The sequence below is a fragment of the Eriocheir sinensis genome, chromosome 52 (genome assembly GCF_024679095.1).
Source record: "Eriocheir sinensis breed Jianghai 21 chromosome 52, ASM2467909v1, whole genome shotgun sequence".
Taxonomy (NCBI): Eukaryota; Metazoa; Arthropoda; class Malacostraca; order Decapoda; family Varunidae; genus Eriocheir; species Eriocheir sinensis.
This window is the reverse complement of record NC_066560.1, coordinates 1,419,102-1,444,082: the sequence shown is the minus strand read 5'-3', so window position 1 is coordinate 1,444,082 and position 24,981 is coordinate 1,419,102. Positions and strand designations below refer to the sequence as shown.

Below are 24,981 nucleotides of genomic sequence, written 5' to 3'. Positions count from 1 at the left end.
TATGGGTTTAGGAAAGGCCGCTCATGTGTGACAAACTTGCTGAGCTTTTACTCAAGAGTGACGGACAAATTACAGGAAAGAGACGGATGGGTGGATTGCATTTACCTAGACTTAATGAAGGCATTTGATAAAGTTCCACATTCAAGACTGCTGTGGAAACTAGAAAATAAAAGAAGATTGAGAGGGAAGATGAAGTGCTGGATGGAAAGCTACTTAAGAGGAGGAGAGATGAGAACCGTGGTTAAGGACACTAGATCGGAATGGAGAGCGGTGGAAAGTGGAGTGCCCCAGGGGTCGGTTTTAGCACCAGTACTCTTCCTAGTCGATATTAATGATATGCCAGAGGGAATAAACAGCTACATGAGCCTGTTCGCAGATGATGCTAAACTGCAAAGACATATAAGAAACAGTGAAGACGGCAAGGAGCTGCAAGAAGACCTCAACAAGATTTGGAAATGGAGTCAGAAATGGGAGATGAAATTCAACGTGAAGAAATGTCATGTTATGGAAATGGGAAAAAGTGTAGAAAGACCAAAATGGACAAATAAAATGGGAGATGGTGAAATATTAAAGAAAGTAAATGAAGAGAGAGACCTGGGAGTAATAATGCAAGATTATATGCAACCTGAAAGTCATATAAATCGGATCTTCGGTGATGCATATAACATGGTGAGAAATATAGGCATAGCATTCCACTACATGGACAAAGAAATGATGAAAAAATTAATAACTACTATGATCAGACCTAAACTGGAATACGTGGAAACAGTGTGGTCTCCACATATGAAGAAACACATAGTAAAACTAGAAAGAATACAGAGGATGGCAACAAAAATGGTTCCAGAACTGGAGGGACTGACATATGAAGAGAGACTAAAGGAAATGGACTTGCCAACACTGGAACAAAGAAGAGAAAGAGGAGACCTAATACAAATATATAGGCTATTGAGTAAAATGGAAGAAGTAGATAACAAGAAATTGCTACTAAGAGAGGAACCTTCCAGCAGGAATACTAGAGGACATAGTAAAAAGTTGAGGAAGGGAAGATGCTCAAGAGACATAAAGAAATATAGCTTCCCACAAAGAAATATAGAGGTTTGGAACAGATTAAGTGAAGAAATAGTATCGGCGAAGAGTGTGCAAAGATTCAAGGAAAAGTTGGATAATTATAGATACAGAGACGGGACCACACGGGCGTAAGCCCAGGCCCTGTAAAACTACAATTAGGTAAATACAACTAGGTAAATACACACACACACACAGGAGTTATGAAATTTGTACCAGAATGCAAACCCAAAGAAAAAGGAAAAAAGGACTGGTTTAATACAGAATGTGCTAAGGCAAAAGAAAAAAGAGATAAAGCATGGAAAATATTGAAAAGAAATAAAAACCAAAGGAATAAAGATTATAAGGTAGTGAGGAATGAATACGCGAAAATAAGGAGAAAAGAAGAAAAGGGATATGATTTTATAGATTCATAAATGGAAAGATCAAACCAATGGGAAAAAACAGAAAGATTGAGAGACAGGAATGTGATAATCGAAGATCCTGAAGACATGACTGAGCTACTGAACAAAAAGTTCCAGCAAATTTTTACAAAAGGATAAAAATTCAACGAACCACAAGAAAACAAGATAGAAGCTCATATAGAAGAAGTCACAGTAAATAAAGAGGAGATACATAAAATGATGGAGGAGCTGGAAGTGAGGAAAGCTGTAGGACCGGATGGAGTCTCAGGTTATATATTGAAAGAATGAAGAAATGAGCTGGTTGGACTGGTATATGATATCATTTAATGCTCAATAACAACTGGTACAGTGCCTAAGGAGTGGGGGAGGGCCGAAGTGGTCCCCACATACAAAAGTGGCAAGAAGGAAGAACCCCTGAACTACAGACCCATATCATTGACCAGTGTAGTATGTAAAATATGTGAGAAAGTGATAAAGAAACAATGGACGAGATTTCTAGAAGAGCATAATATAATCACAAGTAAACAATATGGCTTCAGAAAAGGGCTCTCATGTGTAACAAACTTACTGAGCTTTTACTCAAGAGTGACAGACAAAATACAGGAAAGGGACGGAAGGGTTGATTGTGTTTACTTTGACCTGAAGAAGGCGTTTGACAAAGTTCCACATACAAGACTGCTATGGAAGCTGGAAAATAAAGGAGGATTGAAAGGGAAAATGAAGAACTGGATGGAAAGCTACTTAAGGGGAAGAGAGATGAGAACAGTGGTAAAGGACATAAAATCAGAATGGAGAATTGTAGATAGTGGAGTGTCTCAGGGATCAGTATTGGCATCAGTACTTTTCCTAGTATATGTCAATGATATGCCAGAGGGGGTAAACAGTTATATGAGCCTGTTTGCAGACGATGCAAAACTGCTAACACATATAAGAAACAGTAAAGACTGTGAAATTCTGCAAGATGACTTGAACAAGATTTGGAAATGGAGTATTAAATGGGAGATGGAATTCAATGTGAAATGTCATGTAATGGAAATGGGAAAGAGCAAAGGGAAACCAAAATGGACATATAAAATGGGAGATGGAGAAATATTAAAGAAAGTTCAAGAAGAGAGAGATCTGGGTGTGACAATACAAGATAATCAACAGCCTGAGAGTCATGTTAATCAGATATTCGGTGATATGTATAATATAGTGAGAAATATAGGATTAGCATTCCACTACATGGATAAGGATGTGATGAAAAAGTTAATAACCACTATGATTAGGCTGAAACTTGAATATGCGGAGGCAGTGTGGTCTCCCCATAAGGAGAAACACAAAAAAATAGAAAGAATACAAAGGATGGCAACAAAAATGGTTCCAGAACTGGAGGGATTGACATATGATGAAAGATTAAAGGAAATGGACCTACCAACACTAGAACAAAGAGAAAGGGGAGACCTAATACAAATTTATAAATTATTGGGCAAAATGGAAGAAGTAGATAATGAGGAGTTACTGCTAAATGAAGGAATAAACACCAGGAACACAAGAGAACACAGTAAAAATTTGAGGAAAGGAAGATGCTTGAAAAACATAAAGAAATATAGCTTCCCGCAAAGAAATATAGAGGTTTGGAACAGACCAAGTGAGGATGTAGTATCGGTGAGGAGTGTGCAAAGCTTTAAGGAAAAGTTGGACAAATACAGACACGGAGACGGGACCACACGAGCGTAAGCCCAGGCCCTGTAAAACTACAACTAGGTAAATACAACTAGGTAAATACACACACACACATAATACAAGACACTGGTTTTGGACAATACATTAATGCACTGCTGAGCAGTGAGGAGTTGAAGCTGAATAAGTGGGAGTAAATGTTCATAACCCTCATTTTTGTATATTTCTGCTTATATTAGTTACATATTTATACTAATGCAACACAAAATTTTCTCAAAAAGATGATACTGGCCTCAATTTTTTCTTAATATCAAATAGTAGTGTCAGGAAATCAGGTAGCATGAGGTGCATGAAATTGTCGAATTGGAGCAGTGGGGTCACCCTGGTTGTGTATCCCAGGGCCAGCCTCAGATGCACTCTAGTCTATAACTTGAACTCTACAGAAACTATCTCATAGTTGACAGCTTTTCAGGTGTCCGAATGTGGCGCTGCATATATAGCCAATACGATCTGTTTGAGAGGGAGTCTGGATTGAGGGGGGGCTGCAGCAAAACTAAAACTCTCCCACTATTCATCTCAGCCTGTAGAGCACCTAGTTGCCAGCTTGCCTGTTCGGGAACCGAGATATGTTTGAGATGAGTTGTTCAAAAACCAAGGTTCCACTGTATCATTTAGTTTTAAGGACAGAGCACCTAGTCTGGACCATAGGGTCTGTGTAGTCTGAATATCTATGTAAATCTATCAAATCTCTCTCTCTCTCTCTCTCTCTCTCTGACTTACCTTCATGAATATTCCATGGGCCAGCCTCCTTCTTATCTTTGATTTGCAGGAACCACTTAACAGCTACCAGTAAGTCTGTCATCTTTTCTTTCAGGTACTGTAAGCAAGTGTGGCCTCCCAGTGTAACTTCCTGCATGCTTACAGCATCTACTGATTCCATCTTGCACTCCCCTCCGACATAAGCATATAGTTTCCGAGCAATTAGACAGAGGGTATCAAATTTTTCTCTGTATGTCTTGAGGTGGATGAGTATGTGGTGTCTGTGGATTGATATTATTGCTATTAATTTTTGAGCTGATTAGATGAAAACAATCAATATCCATTTTTAAGGTGACTATATCAATTCCTAAATGAGCACATAGTAGACCCTAAACTCAATACAAGATAGGTACCAAAGAAATTCTCATTAAATGGAATTTGCTCTAAATGGAGGTGTAATTTCAATGCAATTTATTGACTTGGGATTGATGGGACTTTTTTTGTAGGGGTAGTCAGCTCAAGGGAATAATTAAAAACATACAAAATATATGGTTTTAGTGCTTTTCCTGCAAGCAAAAGACAATAAAAGTCAGTTTTGATTAGGAAGGAATAACAAAGCAGAGATAATCCATGGATGAGAAGCAGCTATGCACTCTCCACAGTGGAGAGTTGTCAAGCATACTTCCTTTGCCACAAATGCTCACATACAAGCTCATATTTTTATTATGAAACAAAGAAACATATTTGGATGACTTTAATGATGCTGAAACTCTTGTTAATGTGGATATGAAAGATTTAACAGAATACTGTTACTGTCTACATTCAGTCAACTGACACAGGAAGGTGCAGCTGTGGCCTGTGAGTAACATAAACACAACACAACACAGCAGTGACACACTTGCTAGTCGCTACCCAACCATCATAGTAGAATCTAAAGACTCTTGCAGATAATTTGCTTGCCTCTTGCAGATTCCTTAGTGAATGACCCCCCCCCCCTTCTACACACACACACACACACACACACACACACACACACACACACACATGGGTCCGCTTTGCTTCTTGGTGCTCATTAACAACGCCCTCATGGACACACCGCATCGCTGGAAATATGTTGACGACAGCACCTTGGGCGTCCCCGTCAACAACAGGGATCCTGACTATGCACCTCTTCAAGTGTCGCTCGACAACCTTCAGGCATGGACGGTTGACAACAGTGCCACTATCAACCACACCAAGACCATGGTGATGCACGTTTGCACGTCCAAGAGAAATGTCTCTGCCTGTCAACATCTACCTTTCCTTCTTGCTGGAAGTATGCCTTCATACAGCCTGTGCCTAAGAAGGGTGACCGCTCCAATCCCTCAAACTACCATCCTATAGCTTTACTTTCTTGTCTATCTAAAGCTTTTGAATCAATCCTTAACCGGAAGATTCAAAAGCACCTTTCCACTTCTGACCTTCTATCTGATCGCCAGTATGGGTTCCTCTACTGGTGATCTCTAGCCTTCTTAACTGACTCTTGGTCATCCTCTCTTAGCCGTTTCGGTGAAACTTTTGCTATTGCGCTGGACACATCAAAAGCTTTTGATAGGGTCTGGCACAAATCTTTGCTTTCCAAACTACCCTCCTACGGTTTCTATCCTTCTCTCTGTACCTTTATCTCCAGTTTCCTTTCTGACCGTTCTATTTCTGCCATGGTAGATGGTCACTGTTCTTCCCCTAAATCTATTAACAGTGGTGTCCCACAGGGTTCTGTCCTATCTCCCACTCTTTTTCTGTTGTTCATTGATGATCTTCTTTCCAAAACGAACTGTCCTATCCATTCCTACGCCGATGATTCCACTCTGCATTACTCAACTTCTTTTAATAGAAGACGCACTCTACAGGAACTTAACGACTCAAGGCTGGAGGCTGCAGAACGCTTAGCCTCAGACCTTACTATTATTTCCGATTGGGGCAAGAAGAACCTGGTGTCCTTCAATGCCTCAAAAACACAGTTTCTCCACCTATCCACTCGACACAATCTTCCAAACAACTATCCCCTATTCTTTGACAACACCCAGCTATCACCTTCCTCAACACTAAACATCCTCGGTCTATCCTTAACTCAAAATCTCAACTGGAAACTTCATATCTCATCTCTTACTAAATTAGCTTCCTCGAGGCTGGGCGATCTGTACCGTCTCTCCAGTTCTTCTCCCTGCACAGTTGCTGTCCATATACAGGGCCTTGTCCGCCTCGTATGGAGTATGCATCTCATGTGTGGGGGGGCTCCACTCACACAGCTCTTCTGGACAGAGTGGAGGCTAAGGCTCTTCGTCTCATCAGCTCTCCTCCTCATACTGATAGTCTTCTACCTCTTAAATTCCACCGCAATGTTGCCTCTCTTTCTATCTTCTATCGATATTTCCATGCTGACTGCTCTTCTGAACTTGCTAACTGCATGCCTCCCCCCCTCCCGCGGCCCCGCTGCATTCGACTTTCTACTCATGCTCTACGACTTGAACTCTTTCAAGAGGAGGGTATCAGGACATCTCTCCTCCCGTATTTGATCTTGCTTTCGGCCACCTCTTTTGTTTCTTTTTTAGGAGCAGCGAGTAGCGGGCTTTTTTTTATTATTGTTTTCTTTTTTGTGTGCCCTTGAGCTGCCTCCTTTGTTGTAAAAAAAAAAAAAAAAAAAAAAAAAAAAAAAAAAAAAAGTGCCACCTCTGCTGCTGTCTATTGGCTCACACCACCTCCAGGTTGTCCAGTCCACCAAACTACTAGGCATCACTGTGGACTACCAGCTCAACTGGAAGCTCCACGTCTCCAACACCGTCAGAGCAGCCTCCTACAAGCTGTACATGCTGCGTAGACTCAGAATGCTGGGGGCACCAGCTGCTGAGCTGTGCAGTATTTATTCATCATTCATATTGCCAAAGCTCATTATGCCTCCGCGGCATGGTCATCATCCCTTACCCTCATCCAACAACAGCAGCTTGAAAGGGTTCAAAAGAGGGCATTCAGGGTCATTTTAGGCCCTGACTACCACACCTACGACAATGCCCTGGCCACCCTGAGTCTCCCGAGGCTCTCTGACAAGCACCAGGTCGCCCTCAAAAAATTCGGAATCTCCCTGCTTCACCATCCTTGCCACCGCCACCTCCTGCCATCCGACGCGCCTCCCCCCCCACCCGCTTCACCAGACACCACAACAAACTCAACCCCTTCAGAGCGCTGCGAACCGACCGTTACAAACGTAGCGCAGTGCCCGCGATGGTGTGGATGATAAACAATGCCCAGTGACAGTCATACCCAAAGGGCCAAGGTGGAGATTAGCACCTCGCCGCTACCCCTCTAAATGCCCCCTTCACACCACCCTCCCTCAACCTTATGTCTCTATTTTTAGCTCTCCCAAACCACCCCCCACCCTTCCCCTCCCTCTAGTGTAGCCTATTTAGTATTAGTTTCTTGTATTTTTAATTTGTATATTTTCAGCCTAACGGCTGCCTTACATTAATAAACCTATTATTATTATTATTATTATTATTATTATTATTATTATTATTATTATTATTATTATAATACATGCACACAAAAAGATTTGGGAGTAATGATGCAAGACACACTATCCCCAGAAAAGCACATAAACAAGCTGTTTGGAGAAACCTACAGGATGATGCAAAATATAAGGGTATCATTGCATTTTATGGACAAAGAAATGATGAAGAAAATAATAACAGCAAGGATAAGACCAAAACTTGAATATGCTGCAGTTGTGTGGTCGCCTCACAAAAAGAAGGATATGAGAAAGTTGGAAAGGATACAGAGAATTGCAACTAAAATGGTCCCAGAACCCTCGAATATGATGTATGAAGACAGATTGAAGGAGATGGACTTGACGACACTGGAACAAAGAAGGGAGAGAGGAGATCTGATCACGCTGTATAAGTTAGTAAATAAGTTTGATGAGGTGGATAGAGATGATCTCTTCTTAACTGTGAGAATGCAGGGGCTGAGAGGACATAGGAAGAAACTTAATAAAGGAACCTGTTTGAGTGACTTAAAAAAGTACAGTTTTCAACATCGAAGTGTTAACACATGGAACAGCTTGTGGGAAGAAGTGGTGGAGGCGAACAGTGTCCAACAAATGAAGGAAAGGCTGGATAAATGTAGATATGGAGACGGGACTATTAGAGCTTAGCTCGGGCCCGGTAGACTACAAATAGGTAAATACACAAACACACACTGACTTCAAAAGGTAGTTGCAGACATCAGCATCTGTGTACCATTCTGGTAGGGTCTGAACAAGTCTGTGACGAAAGGATCTGCCAATGTATTCCTTGCACATCTGGGTGGTGTAGATGCCCTCATCTTGTAGTTTGCCCAGCATAGCCTTGATCTGCCTACATTGACAAAAAAAAAAAAGAAAGAATGGTCAGGTAAAATTCTTATCAACATTATATAGCTTTACCTTGTTAACTAAAGGAAAATGTACAACATGTATCAGCATAGTAATTGCATGTAACACATTAACTAAGATGTGGGGAAAAATTACAACTGGAAAACTTAGGTAGAAAGTGCAAAATGCATTATTCAGTGGCCAAGGATAAAATTAGGATGAGGGTGAATAGATATGATAGTAGGATAATAGGACAGAGTTTTGTCCTAATACCATCCACTAATGATATCATGATGGAGCTGTTGGTTGAGGTACTTGTAACAACCATCAACCTTAAGGGAAGGTGATGACTGCTTATAAACTGCCTGGTCGATCAACTACCACACTGACTTTACACAAGGAGGTTCACTGGCTGACTCTTCACCTCTTGCTGTGCTGCTTCCTGTACTATTTTATGGGAAAAAAATGTCTGAAGTGGAGAAAGCAAGGATTGTCACACTCCATAAATAAGACGACTTCTTTAAATGTCCAAAACAAAGCATCCATCTGGGTCAGACATGCTAAGAATGGAGACTGGGAGCCTGCCTTGAAGAGGAGTATGGGCTCATGGGGGGAGAATAAGTTATCAAACCCACAGACATCCTGCTTTGAACAATTCTGATGGTTGAGCTTTTCAATAGAGGTAAAAATTAAGTTGGGGGCATATGCGATAGCCAGTGCTCATTTCTGTTGCATTGGCCCTTTGAACCTGTGGTGGATAAGAACTCATTTTTCCCAGGACACCAGGCCAGTGTAACATACAGCTTATCACAGTTTACCTTCCCCAGGTTTCCCCAGGTACCCATTTATTGAGCAGCACGCAAGGGAGGACTAACAACTGGGTGAGCTACGCACCAACTGCTCAGGCAGAGATTCGAACCTTCATTTAATTCATAGCTATTCCTGCTAACCACTGCACCCCGGAGGTGCTGCTAAAATCATCAAGATTGAGAACCACAAACTGTGTAAAGACATCCTTATTATTCATGAATAACTGAAGTTTGACTCCCAAAATGTAACATACCTAGAAAACAATGCTGACCATTGCCATAAAGGCTATGGGATTAGCCTATGCTAGATAATACAAAGATTGGGTCATGAAGGACTGGAAACATGTGTTTTCCAATGAGCTACTTCTGCATCACTAGGGCAATTGGGAAGACAAGTGCTATGATCAAAAAGGTTTGACAGAAACAATCCCACATTTATGGTATCCACCCAAAGTCATGATATGAAGGTGTTTTAGCAGTTATGATAGCCATGGAAAGTTGTAACCCTTTGTAAAAGTACAACCATGAGAAGCAACAATCACATATCTAAGTGTTAAGGGAGAAGTTGCTGCCAATCCATTCAATTCTCAAGAGGGAATTTCATGAAAGATGGTGCCTCATGCCATTGAGGAAAGAGGGCAATGGATTTCTTTAATAACAATGACATTCAAGTCTTTGTGCGGTATTCTTAAACGCTACCAACACCCACACCAACTATTTGCAAAGGACGAAAACATGATCAATCGTATTCTAGAGATTATTTTGGGGGTTTCAGGGTTTAGAAGAAGGGTCAAACTATCACCAGGGTCACTAAACTACCCCCTGGAAAGGCCCATAATCCCTACAAAAGCCATGCCAAATGTGTGTGCTTGGACGCCGAAATGTTTAAAAATATGGCCCTTAGATTGGCCTGGTAAGTCATCACACCTTTATCTCATAAGAGAATGGAAGGCCGTACATGAAAAGGCGCCTATGATCCATCGATATACTGTCTGTCATCAGGCTGAAAGAAGCTGTCAAGTGTAGTGCATAGAACTCAACAGATACTATTTTTGTAAACCTACTCACTCAATGCAAATTAATTTTGTACTTAACCAAGGAAACATGTCTAAATACTAATGAAAGTATATTTAGTTTATAAAAAAAAATATTATTTCAGTCATTCGGTGTTTCATTTACAAAATATAAGGTAAAATAGGCCAAAATAAATGCATCCTAATTTCATGTATGGCCCCTGAACAGCTCATTACCGCCAGGTCAGGGTAGGCAGTGGCTGAATGGATGGCAAGATGGCCCCGCGTTCAGGAGGACGCGAGTTCAATTCCCGACTGTTGTCACCAAGCTGGGATTTTTCAGCCGCCCTTCGAGTGGCTTAAAACTACCCACATGCTGTCCAGAAGACCACCAATCAACCCGGACTCTAGATTCTAGGATTAAAGATGAGCTCCGGGAGGGCAGCATGAGCCAATGCAAGATGGCGCCACTATAAACACTCGCCTGCGCCACAACGGGCTGTACCGACCATCAGGCCCCACCGGAAAGAAGCCTTGGACCGACCATCAGGATCCACCGGGAAGAAGCCTACCGGCGCAATAGGCTACGACATAAAAAAATAAAATAAATAAATAAAAAAAAGGTCTAATCGACATTACACGCAATGGTATGTCACATTAGGCAAAATCCTCTCACCATTGTACAGGTCACCCTAAGTGTTCAATGAAACAATTTATAATATTTTGTGTATACGAGCAACCTAAATTATTACCCATTTGTCAAGTACAAGTACTGCAGTCTGATACCAGTACCGTATTGTATAGCTGGTACTATTAGCACCAGTGACGGTACCATTACCAGCCCAGCCTCCTACCACCAACATTGCCTGTTTGTTTATGTTATCAGCTGAACAGCTGTTTGTAGTCATGACCAAGTTTTTATTACCCATCTCATAACTTGTTACCTAATTTTTATAGAACAAAGCATTCATTAGTAAATAATTCGCATGGTATGATATGCTTAAGCCCCTTAAGTTAAAAAAGCAATGGCAGACACTTTGTGGTGAGTACCTAACTTTAAAGTGACTACATAATTGTGAGAAGTTGACATAAATTACAGAACAGTATGGTTTGTATAGCTGATGGATGATGCTATTTATGATGCTTTATGCTGCTCTATGCATGTATAGATCATGTTTTCCTTAGAAAAAGATGAATTGGCTGCGGATAGACTGTGAATGTTTGGAATGGGCCCATGAATATTCCCTTGTGGCTGCCTTTGTGCCATTGTGGGAAGATACGTGAATGTGTGAATCCACGAGTAGTGAACCCACAAATGCAGGGAGACAGGTGAAGTCAGTGATGGCTTCTAAGCAAGAAATGAGTTTCACTGGCGCCATTTGCAGCTGAAAGTCTGAGAGGTATAGTGAGGTACTGGTACCTGCTTAACGGTACTGGTGTTGTCAACAGACATCTCAATGGCTGCTGACTCTGGAAAAGGTTGACCTACTGGCCTGTCATTTTAGTCAAAAGGTGACAATCCAAGAACTGGGCAAGCAGCCCCCAACCCCTCCCTCGATTTATCGCTTCAAGACTAGAGAATGTGCTAGTCTCAGAGGACACTCAAGAGACATCTGAGGGGTGTGAACACTAGAGAGGCACCAGGTCCTGATGGCATGAGCCCACACCAATTGTGGCAAAGCTACAATGAGCTCACCAGCCCCTTTGCCTGCAGACAGTGGAAGAAGGCCAGTCACACCCATACACAAGAAAAATCTAGGTCTGAGCCAGGCAACTACAGACCCACTTCACTCTTCTCAATCATCAGTAAAATACTTGAGAGGATCATCAGGGAGCAGCTGACAGGCTAACTCGAGGAGAACAACCTGCAGTCACCAAAGCAATCCTGACATGACGCCCTTGATGCCAACCACCCCTTCCTCGTGACATAGCTGGAGCCTTCAATTGTGTGTGGCACCACTGTCTGACAGTGAAGCTCAAGCAACTGGGCATCATGGGGGACCCGCTGCATGTGTTCTCCAGCTACCTGTCAGGTAGAAGCCTCCACATGGCAGTGAATGGAAGCACCTTGGCCAGCTTCCCGGTGGAGGCCTCCGTTCCACAGGGACCTATCCTGTGGAATATATACCCTAAGAACCTTCTGCAAACCATCCCGGTAGCAAGTGCCTATGCCAACGACTGAATCCTCTCCAGAACATATAGGGGGGAGGAAGCCCAGGACATGATAAAGTCTGTCAACAGACAGTTGGCAGACATAAAGGCCTGGGGAAAGAGGTGGCAAGTCAGGTTTGCCCTGACAAAACTCAGGTCATGGTAATATCATGTTCTCGGGAAGATGCAAGGCAACTCCACGGCATGCTGAGATTCGGGAACGACACCATCCCTCTGCAGGCCAGCACTGACATCCTAGACATGGAGGTGGACTCTCAGCTGCTCTTTGACCCCCACCTTGAAAGGGTGGTGCATAAAGCCTCCCAGAAGGTGACCTGCTGCAGTGCATGAAGCACCTCCTGGACAATGATGGTCTGAACACTATACAAGGCATAAGTCAGGCCAGTGATGGAATACATGCTGCTCACCACAATGTTTAGTGCCCACTGCCACCTCAACCTGCTGTGCAAGGTGTAAGGAGGGGCAGAGGCCCTCATCAGCGGCACCGAGCACCAACGACCATGGCAGTGGGAGAGGCAGCAGCGACATCACCAATACCAACAACCACACGAGTGATGGGCAGGACCAGCCATGAACCAGATGGACAGCCTGGAGCACCGTTGGAGAGTTGCTGCCCAGACAGTGCTGCACAAGACACAAGTGGGTCAAGTGCCTCACCTGATGGACCTGAGGGCTACTGAAGAGGTTTGAATGCAGCACGAAAACAAAGGTAAGCAAACACCTCCCTTCTGAGAGTGCCAAGGGCCCACCAGCATGCCTTTTCCATTGCAGAAGTGGTGTGGTGGAACAACCTCACTGCTGGTGTGAACATGACACATGTATGTGCTTGCAACCACCAATAAGTTTATCTGAGCAATGCAATAGTTTCATTCACATTTATATGTGACCATGTTTAGATGCTCAGCTGGTGAGGAAGGAATGGAGCTGAGAGTGAAGGAGGTCGAGTGAGATGCCCGATGGTGTACAGCAGGAAAGAGTTTGCCTTCTTTCTCGGTCAAGAGCCATGTGACGGCATACAGTCAAACCTCACCATTTGCGCACATATGGGCAGTCTGAAGGTGCGCAAATGGCGAATGCGCAAATGGCGAACTTAATAACCTAAGGGGAAAAATACATATGGGCAGTCATGGCCCAAAACCCCCCTACCAGAAAAAAAAAAAAAAAAAAAAAAAAAAAAAAAAGTCTGCTGGCAGGAAACACGTTAATAGCGTCTTCCATTTAGCATAACCCGTTTCTGGGTCGTGATCTGTGGAGTCCCTTGATAGATAGAGGGACGCTTTCACAGTCATTTTGTTTGTTTTGATCGTTACCAATGGCGGTGATCGCCACTATAGTATTTCCACGTAAAACTGGCCGATGGGGTAGTGGCGGCTGCGGGGTTAGCCTAGCCCCACACCTTGCCACACACTCTCAACACCTCTCGCTTCCTCTGCAGCCGCCACTACCCCATAGGCCAGTTTCACGTGGAAAACTATAGCGTCGAACGCTGCCATTGGTAACGATCAAAACAAACAAAGTGACTGTGAAAGAGGCCCAGAGTCCCGACAACCTAAGATTTGGACGCCATTATTGGCCCTGTTTTCGCCGCACTTTTCAAATACTAGCACACCCTCTCACGGAGAAAACAGGGCCAATAATGGCGTCCGAATCTTAGGTTGTTGGGACTCTATCACTTCCACCTTCTGTGCTATGGTCATCATCGGGTTCTTCCGGGGTTTAGGCTTCGATGACGCTGGATGTGGCATGAAGGTGGTGCAAAAGTGAGGCAGAAAACATTGAATAATCGCAGTCACCACGAGACCAGGAGAGGTGATCGGGCAATGGTGGGAAACGACATGTTGTGTACGTTGGTAGTGTTCTTCACTGGCGGCAGAGGGTGTGCGGGTGGTAGACAGCTGTATGTAGCTCACCAGCTTCGTCACCACCTTCACTTTCGTCACCACTACCACTATCACCACCACCACCACCTTCATCACCACCACCACCACCTTCATAACCCCCACCACCTTTATCACCACCACCACCTTCATAACCCCCACCACCTTCATCACCACCACCTTCATAACCCCCAGCACCTTCATAACCCCCACCACCTTCATAACCCCCAGCACCTTCATCACCACCACCTTCATAACCCCCAGCACCTTCATCACCACCACCTTCATAACCCCCAGCACCTTCATCACCACCACCTTCATAACCCCCACCACCTTCATAACCCCCACCACCTTCATAACCCCCAGCACCTTCATCACCACCACCATCCACCACCACCTTCTCATTCCCCCACCACCTTCATAACCCCACCACCTTCATAACCCCCAGCACCTTCATAACCCCCAGCACCTTCATCACCACCACCACCTTCATAACCCCCAGCACCTTCATCACCACCACCACCTTCATAACCCCCACCACCTTCATAACCCCCACCACCTTCATAACCCCCACCACCTTCATAACCCCCACCACCTTCATAACCCCCACCCCCTTCATAACCCACACCCCCTTCATAACCACCACCACCTTCATAACCCCCACCACCTTCATAACCACCACCACCTTCATAACCACCACCACCTTCATAACCACCACCACCTACATCACCCCCACCACCTTCATAACCACCACCACCTTCATAACCCCCACCACCTTCATCACCACCACCACCTTCATCACCACCACCACCTTCATCACCACCACCACCTTCATAACCCCCACCACCTTCATCACCACCACCACCTACATAACCACCCCCACCTTCATAAACACCACCACCTGCATAACCCCACCACCTTCATAACCACTACCACCTTCATAACCACCACCACCTTCATAACCCCCACCACCTTCATAACCCCCACCACCTTCATAACCCCCACCACCTTCATAACCACCACCACCTTCATAACCCCCACCACCTTCATAACCCCCACCTTCATAACCCCCACCACCTTCATAACCACCACCACCATCATAACCACACCACCACCTTCATAACCCCCACCACCTTCATAACCCCACCACCTTCATATACCGCACCACCTTCATAACCACCACCACCTTCATAACCCCCACCACCTTCATAACCACCACCACCTTCATAACCACCACCACCTTCATAACCCCCACCACCTTCATAACCACCACCACCTTCATAACCCCCACCACCTTCATAACCACCACCACCTTCATAACCCCCACCACCTTCATAACCCCCACCACCTTCATAACCACCACCACCTTCATAACCCCCACCACCTTCATAACCACCACCAATTCACCTTCTATAACCCCACCACCTTCATAACCACCACCACCTTCATAACCACCACCACCTTCTCATCAACCTCTATAACTCCCGCCACCCACCTCTTTCATAACTAACCACCACCTTCATCACCAACCACCACCATACCCCACCACCTCACCTTCATACTATACCACCACCTTCAGAGCAATCACACCACCACCTTCATAACCACCACCACCTTCATAACCACCACCACCTTCATAACCACCACCACCTTCATAACCACCACCACCTTCATAACCCCCACCACCTTCATAACCCCCCCCACCGGCATAACCCCCACCCCCAAAACTATGTATAAATTTAAATTTTTTCTGGAGACACCACTAGCGGAAACCGAAACAAATCCAGTGGTGGGAGGGCGAGGTGCACTAATGGCAAGACCACCTGTGCAAATGGTGGGACGATGGCCGCAAATTAAGGCGGCGCAAATGGTGAGTGTGCAAATGGTGAAGTTTTACTGTATTCTTAAATTAAATTATTGAACCTTGAAATGTCGTAGGTCGAGGACGTCATAACCCGAGGACTCCCTGTAATCAACGTTGCCCGATTGTCGCGACTTCAGTTTTCTATGTTTGCCACCGACCCAAAACTGCCTCCTCGACCCCAATAATTGCCTTCATATATAGTTATCGTTAAAATGGTTAATTATTGGTGTTTTTTGGCAATAGCTATGGCTCAGTAACCGGCAAATACGAGGCTCTGAGTACGATAATCTGGCAACGGTGCCTGTAATTCCAACTGGAAACTTAATATTTCATTTCTTACTAAATCTTTCTACTTACTAAATCTACCAAAACAGTTTTGCATCATATCTTGTATGGTGTTCACACAACTCCGTGCATGAGGTACATCTCCTATATCTAATATCTCCCTCGCCATAATTCAGGTAACTTTTTGATTTGCTTCAACATAAGTAGTTATCAGTTATTATTTATTAAATTTGTTCATTTTGTAATAGCATATCTAAGTTCCCACAGCTTGTTTGTGTGCTGAGGAACCCGGTGTCTTCCCGCCTTTTTCGTACTTCCTGCACCTGAAGCAGTTCGGGCTAGCCACTCAGAGGCTGGACCTCCACGCACACCTTTGTACCCATAATAAAAGTACAAGACGGACGGGTCTGTTTAATCATTTCCTGCCATAACAGTTTTAACAAGGGAGCATCATATGAGTAGAGCATCGGACATGCCAGAGGAGCAACATTTATTGTTTAAGTCTTTATTTTTTTAATCTGCGCTGATTATTTGTATGCTTGTCATTCCGCTCTTCAAGATCTGAGCACTTTATTCTGAGGCCTTGGCATTAGTAGCAAAAACATGGCTTCCACATACAGAAGCAAGCCTAAACGTAACATGTTAACTGGGTGGGCGACTACCCACCTACAAAAATAAATTGCCCACCCACTAAATTAATTTCGCCCAAAAGGTAAAAAAAGAAAAAAATGGGGGGAATGACAGTAACTTTTGGGGTGTGTGTTTGCGTCATTTTACTACGTAGCGATACCTTGGCATTACGCTGCCATATGCACGAATCTCACTCGCTACACACCCACACCCACACCCACACACACACACACACACACACACCACTCTGGTAGCTCAATCGGTTAGAGCGCTGCGCTGTAAGGCTTCACGGCCAAACAGGCGGCGGTTCGAGCCCCGCTCAGGCCGGATTCTTTCCATTGACTAGGAGTGGTTACTGTCTCCCCTTGAGCAAGGGGGATGGGGTGTGTGGTGTGTGAGGTCCTGGCAGTACCCAGAGATCGACAATAATGAGCACTTGCTCACGTTGTGAGGGTACCTGGTGGCTAAAGCGAGTCCAACTCATGATCAGGCCGTGGTGAATTACACACACACACACACACACACACACACACACACACACACACACACACACACACACACACACACACACAGTCTCACACACACACAGTCACACACACACGTATATGTATGCATATATACAGTATAATTATAATGTGTGTGCATGTTTCACAAGAAAAGTGATTTTGTACTATGTCCAGATTCTGTCTTCTGAGTGTTCAGACGGTGTTTACAGTTAGACAAGTAAAGACGTGTGACTCGCTAGAGTGTCCATGATTTTCATCAGTCAGCTCGCTATGTAGCCTGCAGTCTACTACAAATTATTACAAGCCTTGTCACTTGTGTAATAACCCTGCTAATTCATGGGTGACGATTGTGGGGGGGACGGGGGGACAAGTCCCCCTCACTTTTCAGACTGAGGGGGATAAAGTATCCTTCCCTGAGAGACATAATAGACCTTTTGGAGACATAATTATCACTTTGCTGCATTACTGCAACAGTGAACTTCAGCCCTGCATTCAATGGACCTACTATGCCCACAACCTTCCACAGGTAGGGGGCAAGTTCAACGAGAATTATGAGACTGGATTAGCTGTGCTCATCAAAAACGACATCCCACACAACAGGTCCCCAACAATATTCTTGCAGGAGCTCTAACAGATGACCTTTTACTGGTAGTGTAGTGTGGGGAAAACCAGAACAATTGATCATCTTAAATAATTAAGGTATTAACTGTGAATTATGTGATGGTGCGGCAGGGCAGACATTCAGACAGACAGACGAACCAGTGATGGGTCAGCATTACGTGGTTCTGACTCATCGTGATTCGTCTGTCGGTCTGAATGTCTGCCCTGCCGCACCATCACATAATTCACAGTTAATACTTTAATTATTGAAGATGATCGATTGTTCTGGTTTTCCCCGCATTACAGCAGCAACAATCATAGTTGAATGAAACATTCACAGATGGAAAGAAGATGCAGAAGAGGTGACAATGGCCACACTCACATAACTACAACGTCTCTTTTGTTTACAAACACTGGTGCCCCCCAACACAACCTCCTGCATGACTCCTGACACAACTTGTTGTTCCAGTTGCACAAAGTAAACATGGTGTGCAGTTGTCAATAATTATGAGATTTCTAAATTTGAGGATCCACTGTATCCCCATGGCCTTGTAATGCCCATTTACTTTGTGAAAATATTAATTTGTTTACAGTCAAAACAGTGCAGATGGGCACAGGAGCAGCTCCAATTTCTTAGCAACTGTAGCATGGAGCCACTGATGGAAAGAAGAGAAGCAGTGTGTGTTTTCTGTTCATTGCTGCTGCATTCACACCTTGGTGGTGGAAAACCCTAACATTTTTTTCTTTAAAGTTACTGAAAGTCAGCACGTCAGCAAAGCTACTCACTCTAAAAAGTAGGCATCATTTTCTCGTCCTCGGATCAGGTGCTGATAGATCTGGCGGTCGGTGTAGTCTAAAAGAGCTTTCAGGCACATGATGAGTGGCACAAAGAACAGCTCCCGACGCAGCACAAACTCCAACTTGGCTTCACCAGTACTGAGGTAATGGAGGACGTTGATGGTCGACACCTGGCAAAATAGAATTGGGAATTATTGTTCAAGAGCCATAGCTAATTAACAAATTAATCTATCATCCTTGATTTTCTAAAAAAAATATACACAGTACATAATTGGCAACATTACTGTAATTATCATAAAGACACTATCACCTAGCCACCTGTGGGAGAATGATTACCTAGACAATGCCATGAAAGCTCTAATCATGAGAAAATAAGGTTATATTAGGATATGAATTTCTTAGAAAATGTCACAGAAAGACAATAATAGAAAATAAATCTGATACAGAAAAAGAAAATGTGCAGTGCTAGATAAAACTGCAATTTCAGTTGGACAATTACACTGAAATGTGTTGATGAAAGTTACACACATCACATTTTTTATATCAACTGTTAACAGCTATTTCACAACCTAACAGCTTACGATAAAGGAATGTTGAATGAAAGTCTTTCAAAATTTGTATGTAACAGCAGGCAGCATAATTTGTCTTTCCATTTTGTCAAGTAACTTTGGGTGTGGCTGTTTCAAGCTGTAGTGAAACCAAATCGTTAAGTCCGTTTGGAGCCATGGTCCATTTTCTTTCAGCTTGCCACAGTACCAACACCTATCTCTTCCTCTCATATGTAAGGTAAAGGTAACATATGATAAGAAAAAATAGGTGTTGGGACTGTGTGGCAGAGCAGAGGGGAGGAATGGACCCGCGGGAGCCTCTGCCCAAATGGACTCAACAATTTGGTTTCACTACAGCTGTGCTGCCGCTTCATTCCTCACTCCAGGGTGTGGAGTCAGATATAAAAATTCTGACTCAGATTACAGGAAATTTCAAACAAGAGACTTTGACTCCACCCCTCCTCCCCTTCCCCCTCCTCTGCAATACAGTGGTAGGCAAATCCTACTTACCTAGTTTTGGATAGGCCCCCTTAGATGTATTTATTTATTTATTTATTTATTTTTTTTTATTTTTTTTTTTGCTAAGTTGTGTGGATGAACTGATGAATGATGCTGAAAAAAAAATATATATATATAAGCTGAAAAGTTAAGTTAGTCTTAAGTTGAAGAAATACCTGATCATCTTGCACACAGCGTATCATCACCCCTTTGTCAGTGAATCCTGTGTCTCTCCGTTTCCATGATTCTCTTGTTAGGGCTACAGGGAAGTTGCGTCTATTGCACATTAACAGTCTGAAAAAACATTGAAAGGCTGGGTGAAAAGTGAAATTTCAAATTAGTACAATTATCAAGTCAGACAAACACAACCCAAAACCTCTGTTGAAAACACTTTCATCTTAAATAATCAACAGTTCTGAGCTATGCTTCTCTTTCTAATTAATACTACAAAGTAAAAACAATAAACAGACAAGCAAACCAACCTGAGCACCCTGCAGGCACCATTAATGATGAAGTAGCCGCCTGTTTCATTGACCAGCTCTCCGTGCTCCACCAGCTCCTTGGGACTTAGTCCATACAGGTGGCAGTTCTTGGACTTGAACATTAAAAAATTATGTTATATAAATAAATACTGTAAAGTCTTGCATTTGGCAACTTACTTCTGCTAGAGAGAGCTTGCCAAATGCAAATAATTAAAATAAAATAAAATAAAAATTGATACCAGAGCCCTCAGAATCAACCTGTTAGGGGGGGGGGGGAGAGAGAGAGAGAGAGAGAGAGAGAGAGAGAGAGAGAGAGAGAGAGAGAGAGAGAGAGAGAGAGAGAGAGAGAGAGAGAGAGAGAGAGAGAGAGAGAGAGAGAGAGAGAGAGAGAGAGAGAGAGAGAGAGAGAGAGAGAGAGAGAATATCAAGAAATAGCATGTCATGAACTGGTAATAGAAGGTGACTCACTGATAATCATGTTTTCAGTCATCACTGGATTTAATTTCCTATGCCACTTTTGGCACCTGCCAGGGATTCAAAGCAGATCTTCTAGGATTCAGAGAGGGCTTGATGCAGACCAGGGAAAGGAATAATGGACAGGAGGGTATCATCATCTGCATAGCAAAACAAATTATTCCTCATCCCTTTGAATAAGTCCACTGAATATGTAATGAAGATCACAGGACCTTGAGGCACACTTCCTTGAGGCACACCAAAATGGACATCAATCATCCAACTGTAACTACCATTCATACAGACACAATTACTACAACACCTCAAAAACTGGCTCATGATAGAGCAAACCAGACTGCCCGTTCATATGCTGCAGAGTTTAAACAGGAAGCTATCATGGCTGACACAATGAAATGTTGCTGACAAGTCTAGCTGCATTGGTCTGGCTTTAGATCATTTATCAGTGCCATTTATGACTGTAGTAAGAAGTGCATCAGTGATTCTTATTTTTTTCCTGCATGCAAACAGACAAGGTGGAGATGAACCATTAATATTATGAGCAAATAGACTTGGGCAGTTTCCTGTTCATAGAAATGAGAGATGGACAATCAAAGTAACAGAGTAGCAACTTGGGAACTTTGGAAGTCAGGGAAGACAGAGAACCAAGTTGATACTGAAGTAGAACCTTTGCTGCCAAAGCTGGGTGACGTGCTTCAGGAATGGTTCTGTCCTGCAGTGGACTAGTAATGACTGATGATGATGAGTCTAAAGAGTCAGTTAAAATAGAGAAGCTGATTGAGCAATTAATTTTGAATTCTGTTTGAGCAGTTAATTTTTAACTCTGTTTATATCCACACCAACATACTTCAAACAATGATGGCCAAGTGCTTGTATATTGTTGGTATCTGAGAGGGAGGATAGAGCTGGTGATGAAACAGATTTAGGAGATGAGATGTTGAGTGTCCAAAGATTTTGAAAAAAAAAAAAAAAAAAAAAAAAAAAGGATTATTCACTAAGGAATGAAAGTTCACAGGAAAGTTCAGTTTTACTGAAGGATAAAGAATTTTTTTGACTGAAGGTCATTTGGATTATTGGGGGGGTTCCCTGAGCGAAAAATATAGACATAATCAGAAATTAAAGACATGTTGTGTTGTATTACTAACCAGTAATGTGTAGAACTGCTGAACAGTATTTTTAGGAAGGTGTAAATCCATGTAAGGAGAGTAGATCTAGAGCAGTGGTTCCCAAACTGTGGTATGCATACCACTAGTGGTACACGAGGGCCTTACAGGTGGTTCGTGAACACTTTCGGGGTTATGTGCGATATTCAGTTGTCGGCAACTTAAACTTTAAAAGTTGCCAACGGCCATAGCGACCAACTGCCACAGCCAGTTATCCATCTGCCTCCGTACTGAGAAAGTGTGTCTTATCACTTAGTGAGTCTTACTTTGTTTTGGATTTGTTTATTGTAGTTCTTTTACGTGGTTTGAATTTAATTTTGTTTTTCTTGCTTTTCAAACGTGATATTGTGCTTTATTGATTGACAGTTGTGTAATTATTCAAATCTATCAGAGTTTTTGTATTTCTTTAATATTTTTTATTGAATGTGCTTGTTTGCCTGTTTGACTGTTTTAACTGATACAACCACACTTTTCCACAGTATTTGGTAACATGCCAAAGCGAAAGTATGACCCGACATACATCAAGTATGGTTTAATTTATTTTTTTATTTTTTACAACAAAGGAGGCAGCTCAAGGGCACAAAAAAAGAAAACAATAATAATAAAAAAAAAGCCCACTACTCGCTGCTCCCAAAAAAGAATCAAAAGAGGTGACCGAAAGAAAAGTCAATTTCGGGAGGAGAGGTGTCCTGATACCCTCCTCTTGAAAGAGTTCAAGTCGTAGGCAGGAGGAAATACAGATGAAGGAAGATTGTTCCAGAGTTTACCAGCGTGATGGATGAAAGAGTGAAGATGCTGGTTAGCTCTTGCATAAGGGGTTTGGACAGTATAGGGATGAGCATGAGTAGAAAGTCGTGTGCAGTGGGGCCGCGGGAGGGGGGAGGCATGCAGTGAGCAAGTTCAGAAGAGCAGTCAGCATGGAAATATCGATAGAAGATAGAAAGAGAGGCAACAACGCGGCGGAATTTCAGAGGTAGAAGACTATCAGTAGGAGGAGGAGAGCTGATGAGACAAAGAGCCTTAGACTCCACTCTGTCCAGAAGAGCTGTGTGAGTGGAGCCCCCCCACACGTGAGATGCATACTCCATACGAGGGCGGACAAGGCCCCTGTATATGGATAGCAACTGCGCGGGGGAGAAGAACTGGCAGAGACGATACAGAATGCCCAACCTCGAGGAAGCTGATCTAGTGTGAGAGGAGATATGAAGTTTCCAGTTGAGATTTTGAGTTAAGGATAGACCGAGGATGTTTAGTGTTGAAGATGGTGACAGCTGAGTGTTGTCGAAGAATAGGAGATGGGTGTTTGGAAGATTGTGTCGAGTTGATAGGTGGAGAAATTGAGTTTTTGAGGCATTGAAGGACACAAGGTTCCTTCAGCCCCAATCGGAAATGATAGCAAGGTCTGAGGTTAAGCGTTCTGCAGCCTCCAGTCTGGAGTCGTGTACTTCCTGTTGTGATGGTCTTCTATTGAAAGAAGCTGAATAATGCAGAGTGGAGTCGTCGGCATACGAGTGGCCAGGACATTTTGTTATGGAAAGAAGATCATTGCTGAATAACAGGAAGAGAGTGGGTGATAGGACAGAGACCTGTGGAACGCCACTGTTGATAGGTTTAGGGGAAGAACAGTGACCGTCTACCACCGCAGAGATAGAACGGCCGGAAAGGAAACTGGAGGTAAAGGAACAGAGAGAGGGATAGAATCCGAAAGAGGGCAGTTTAGAAAGTAAAGACTGGTGCCAGACTCTATCGAAGGCTTTCGATATGTCTAGCGCAACAGAGAAAGTTTAAACGAAACGGCTAAGAGAGGATGACCAAGAGTCAGTTAAGAGAGCAAGAAGATCGCCAGTAGAACGCCCCTTATGGAATCCATACTGGCGATCAGATAGAAGATTAGAAGTGGAAAGGTGCTTTTGAATCTTCCGGTTAAGGACTGATTCAAAAGCTTTAGATAGACATGAAAGTAAAGCTATTGGGCGGTAGTTTGAGAGATTGGAGCGGTCACCCTTCTTAGGCACAGGCTGTACAAAGGCATACTTCCAGCAGGAAGGAAAGATGCATTTTCATGTCCGAGGCGTCAGTGTTATAAGTAATGCAAGAACTGCCCAGCTGAGAACAGTAAGTGGTGAAAAGAAAAGTGGACATGGCAAGTGAGGAGCAGCCCGCCAAACGCCTTCGTCGAGCCAACTTTTCAGATGAAGAAATGCTGACAATGATACAGGTAATGTGTAAAACAGGTCATACCTCCACTTAATATCTATAATTAACACTGAACACTGGGTGAGCCGCTGTGTCACACAATGTTCTTAGGTAGAATTCCTTATTAGAATTTTCAGGGTAGTACATGAGTGCATCATAACTGCATAGGTATTTATTTCTCTGATATAATGAATTTTCAGCAACGTAATTACTTTATAGCTGATTTGCAGTTAACCATATTACAGGAAGACTGTGAAGTCAATCATTTCATGAAATCCCTACTGAATTTGTGAAATGGATTTTTCATTTCCCTATGTTATGAAACCAATGAAGTAGCTCCTGTCTTGGGAATCTATAATACTTCAACAAGTGTTCATCACTGAAGAAAAATGGATCCGCTCGGTCTCTGTACTTCCTCTCATGTCACAAAGTCCTGTTTGCTGCCACATCGTGTTGCAGTACTAGTCGTAACTCCATCTTCTCTGACGAGACAGCGCAGAGGATAGCAGGAGAGGTAAATAAACAAACAAGACATCATACAGGTTATCGATGGAAACGTCCACTATACAACCCTGCGATCAGTGTAAGGGTGCTCCTCGCAACCCTCAGCCCTACGAGCAAATATGGCAGTCCGAAAATCGTAAAGACAGCTCCAAGATCTTTCGAACATACACCTTAGGCGAGTTACGAGAGGGTTATGATAATCTTAGCGCTACGATGGCCCTAGTGGCCGCTGCGAGCGTTTTGAAAATGGGGGATACCTGGGAACAATGAAAATGGAGAGTGCCTGGTGGA

At 43.3% G+C, this 24,981-nt stretch overlaps 1 protein-coding gene across 1 annotated transcript in view; it reads right to left on the bottom strand.

Moving 5' to 3' along the window:
* Positions 1 to 24,981, bottom strand: part of LOC126982873 (DNA-directed RNA polymerase I subunit RPA2-like) — a 151,978-nt gene that overhangs the window by 112,794 nt on the left and 14,203 nt on the right. Inside the window, exons 4-8 of the mRNA XM_050835146.1 lie at positions 20,357 to 20,469; positions 20,051 to 20,168; positions 18,817 to 18,998; positions 8,126 to 8,278; positions 3,912 to 4,171 (exon numbers count right to left, since the gene is read on the bottom strand). Of these exons, the coding sequence (XP_050691103.1) occupies positions 3,912 to 4,171; positions 8,126 to 8,278; positions 18,817 to 18,998; positions 20,051 to 20,168; positions 20,357 to 20,469 (826 nt within the window). The remainder of the gene's footprint in view (positions 1 to 3,911; positions 4,172 to 8,125; positions 8,279 to 18,816; positions 18,999 to 20,050; positions 20,169 to 20,356; positions 20,470 to 24,981) is intronic.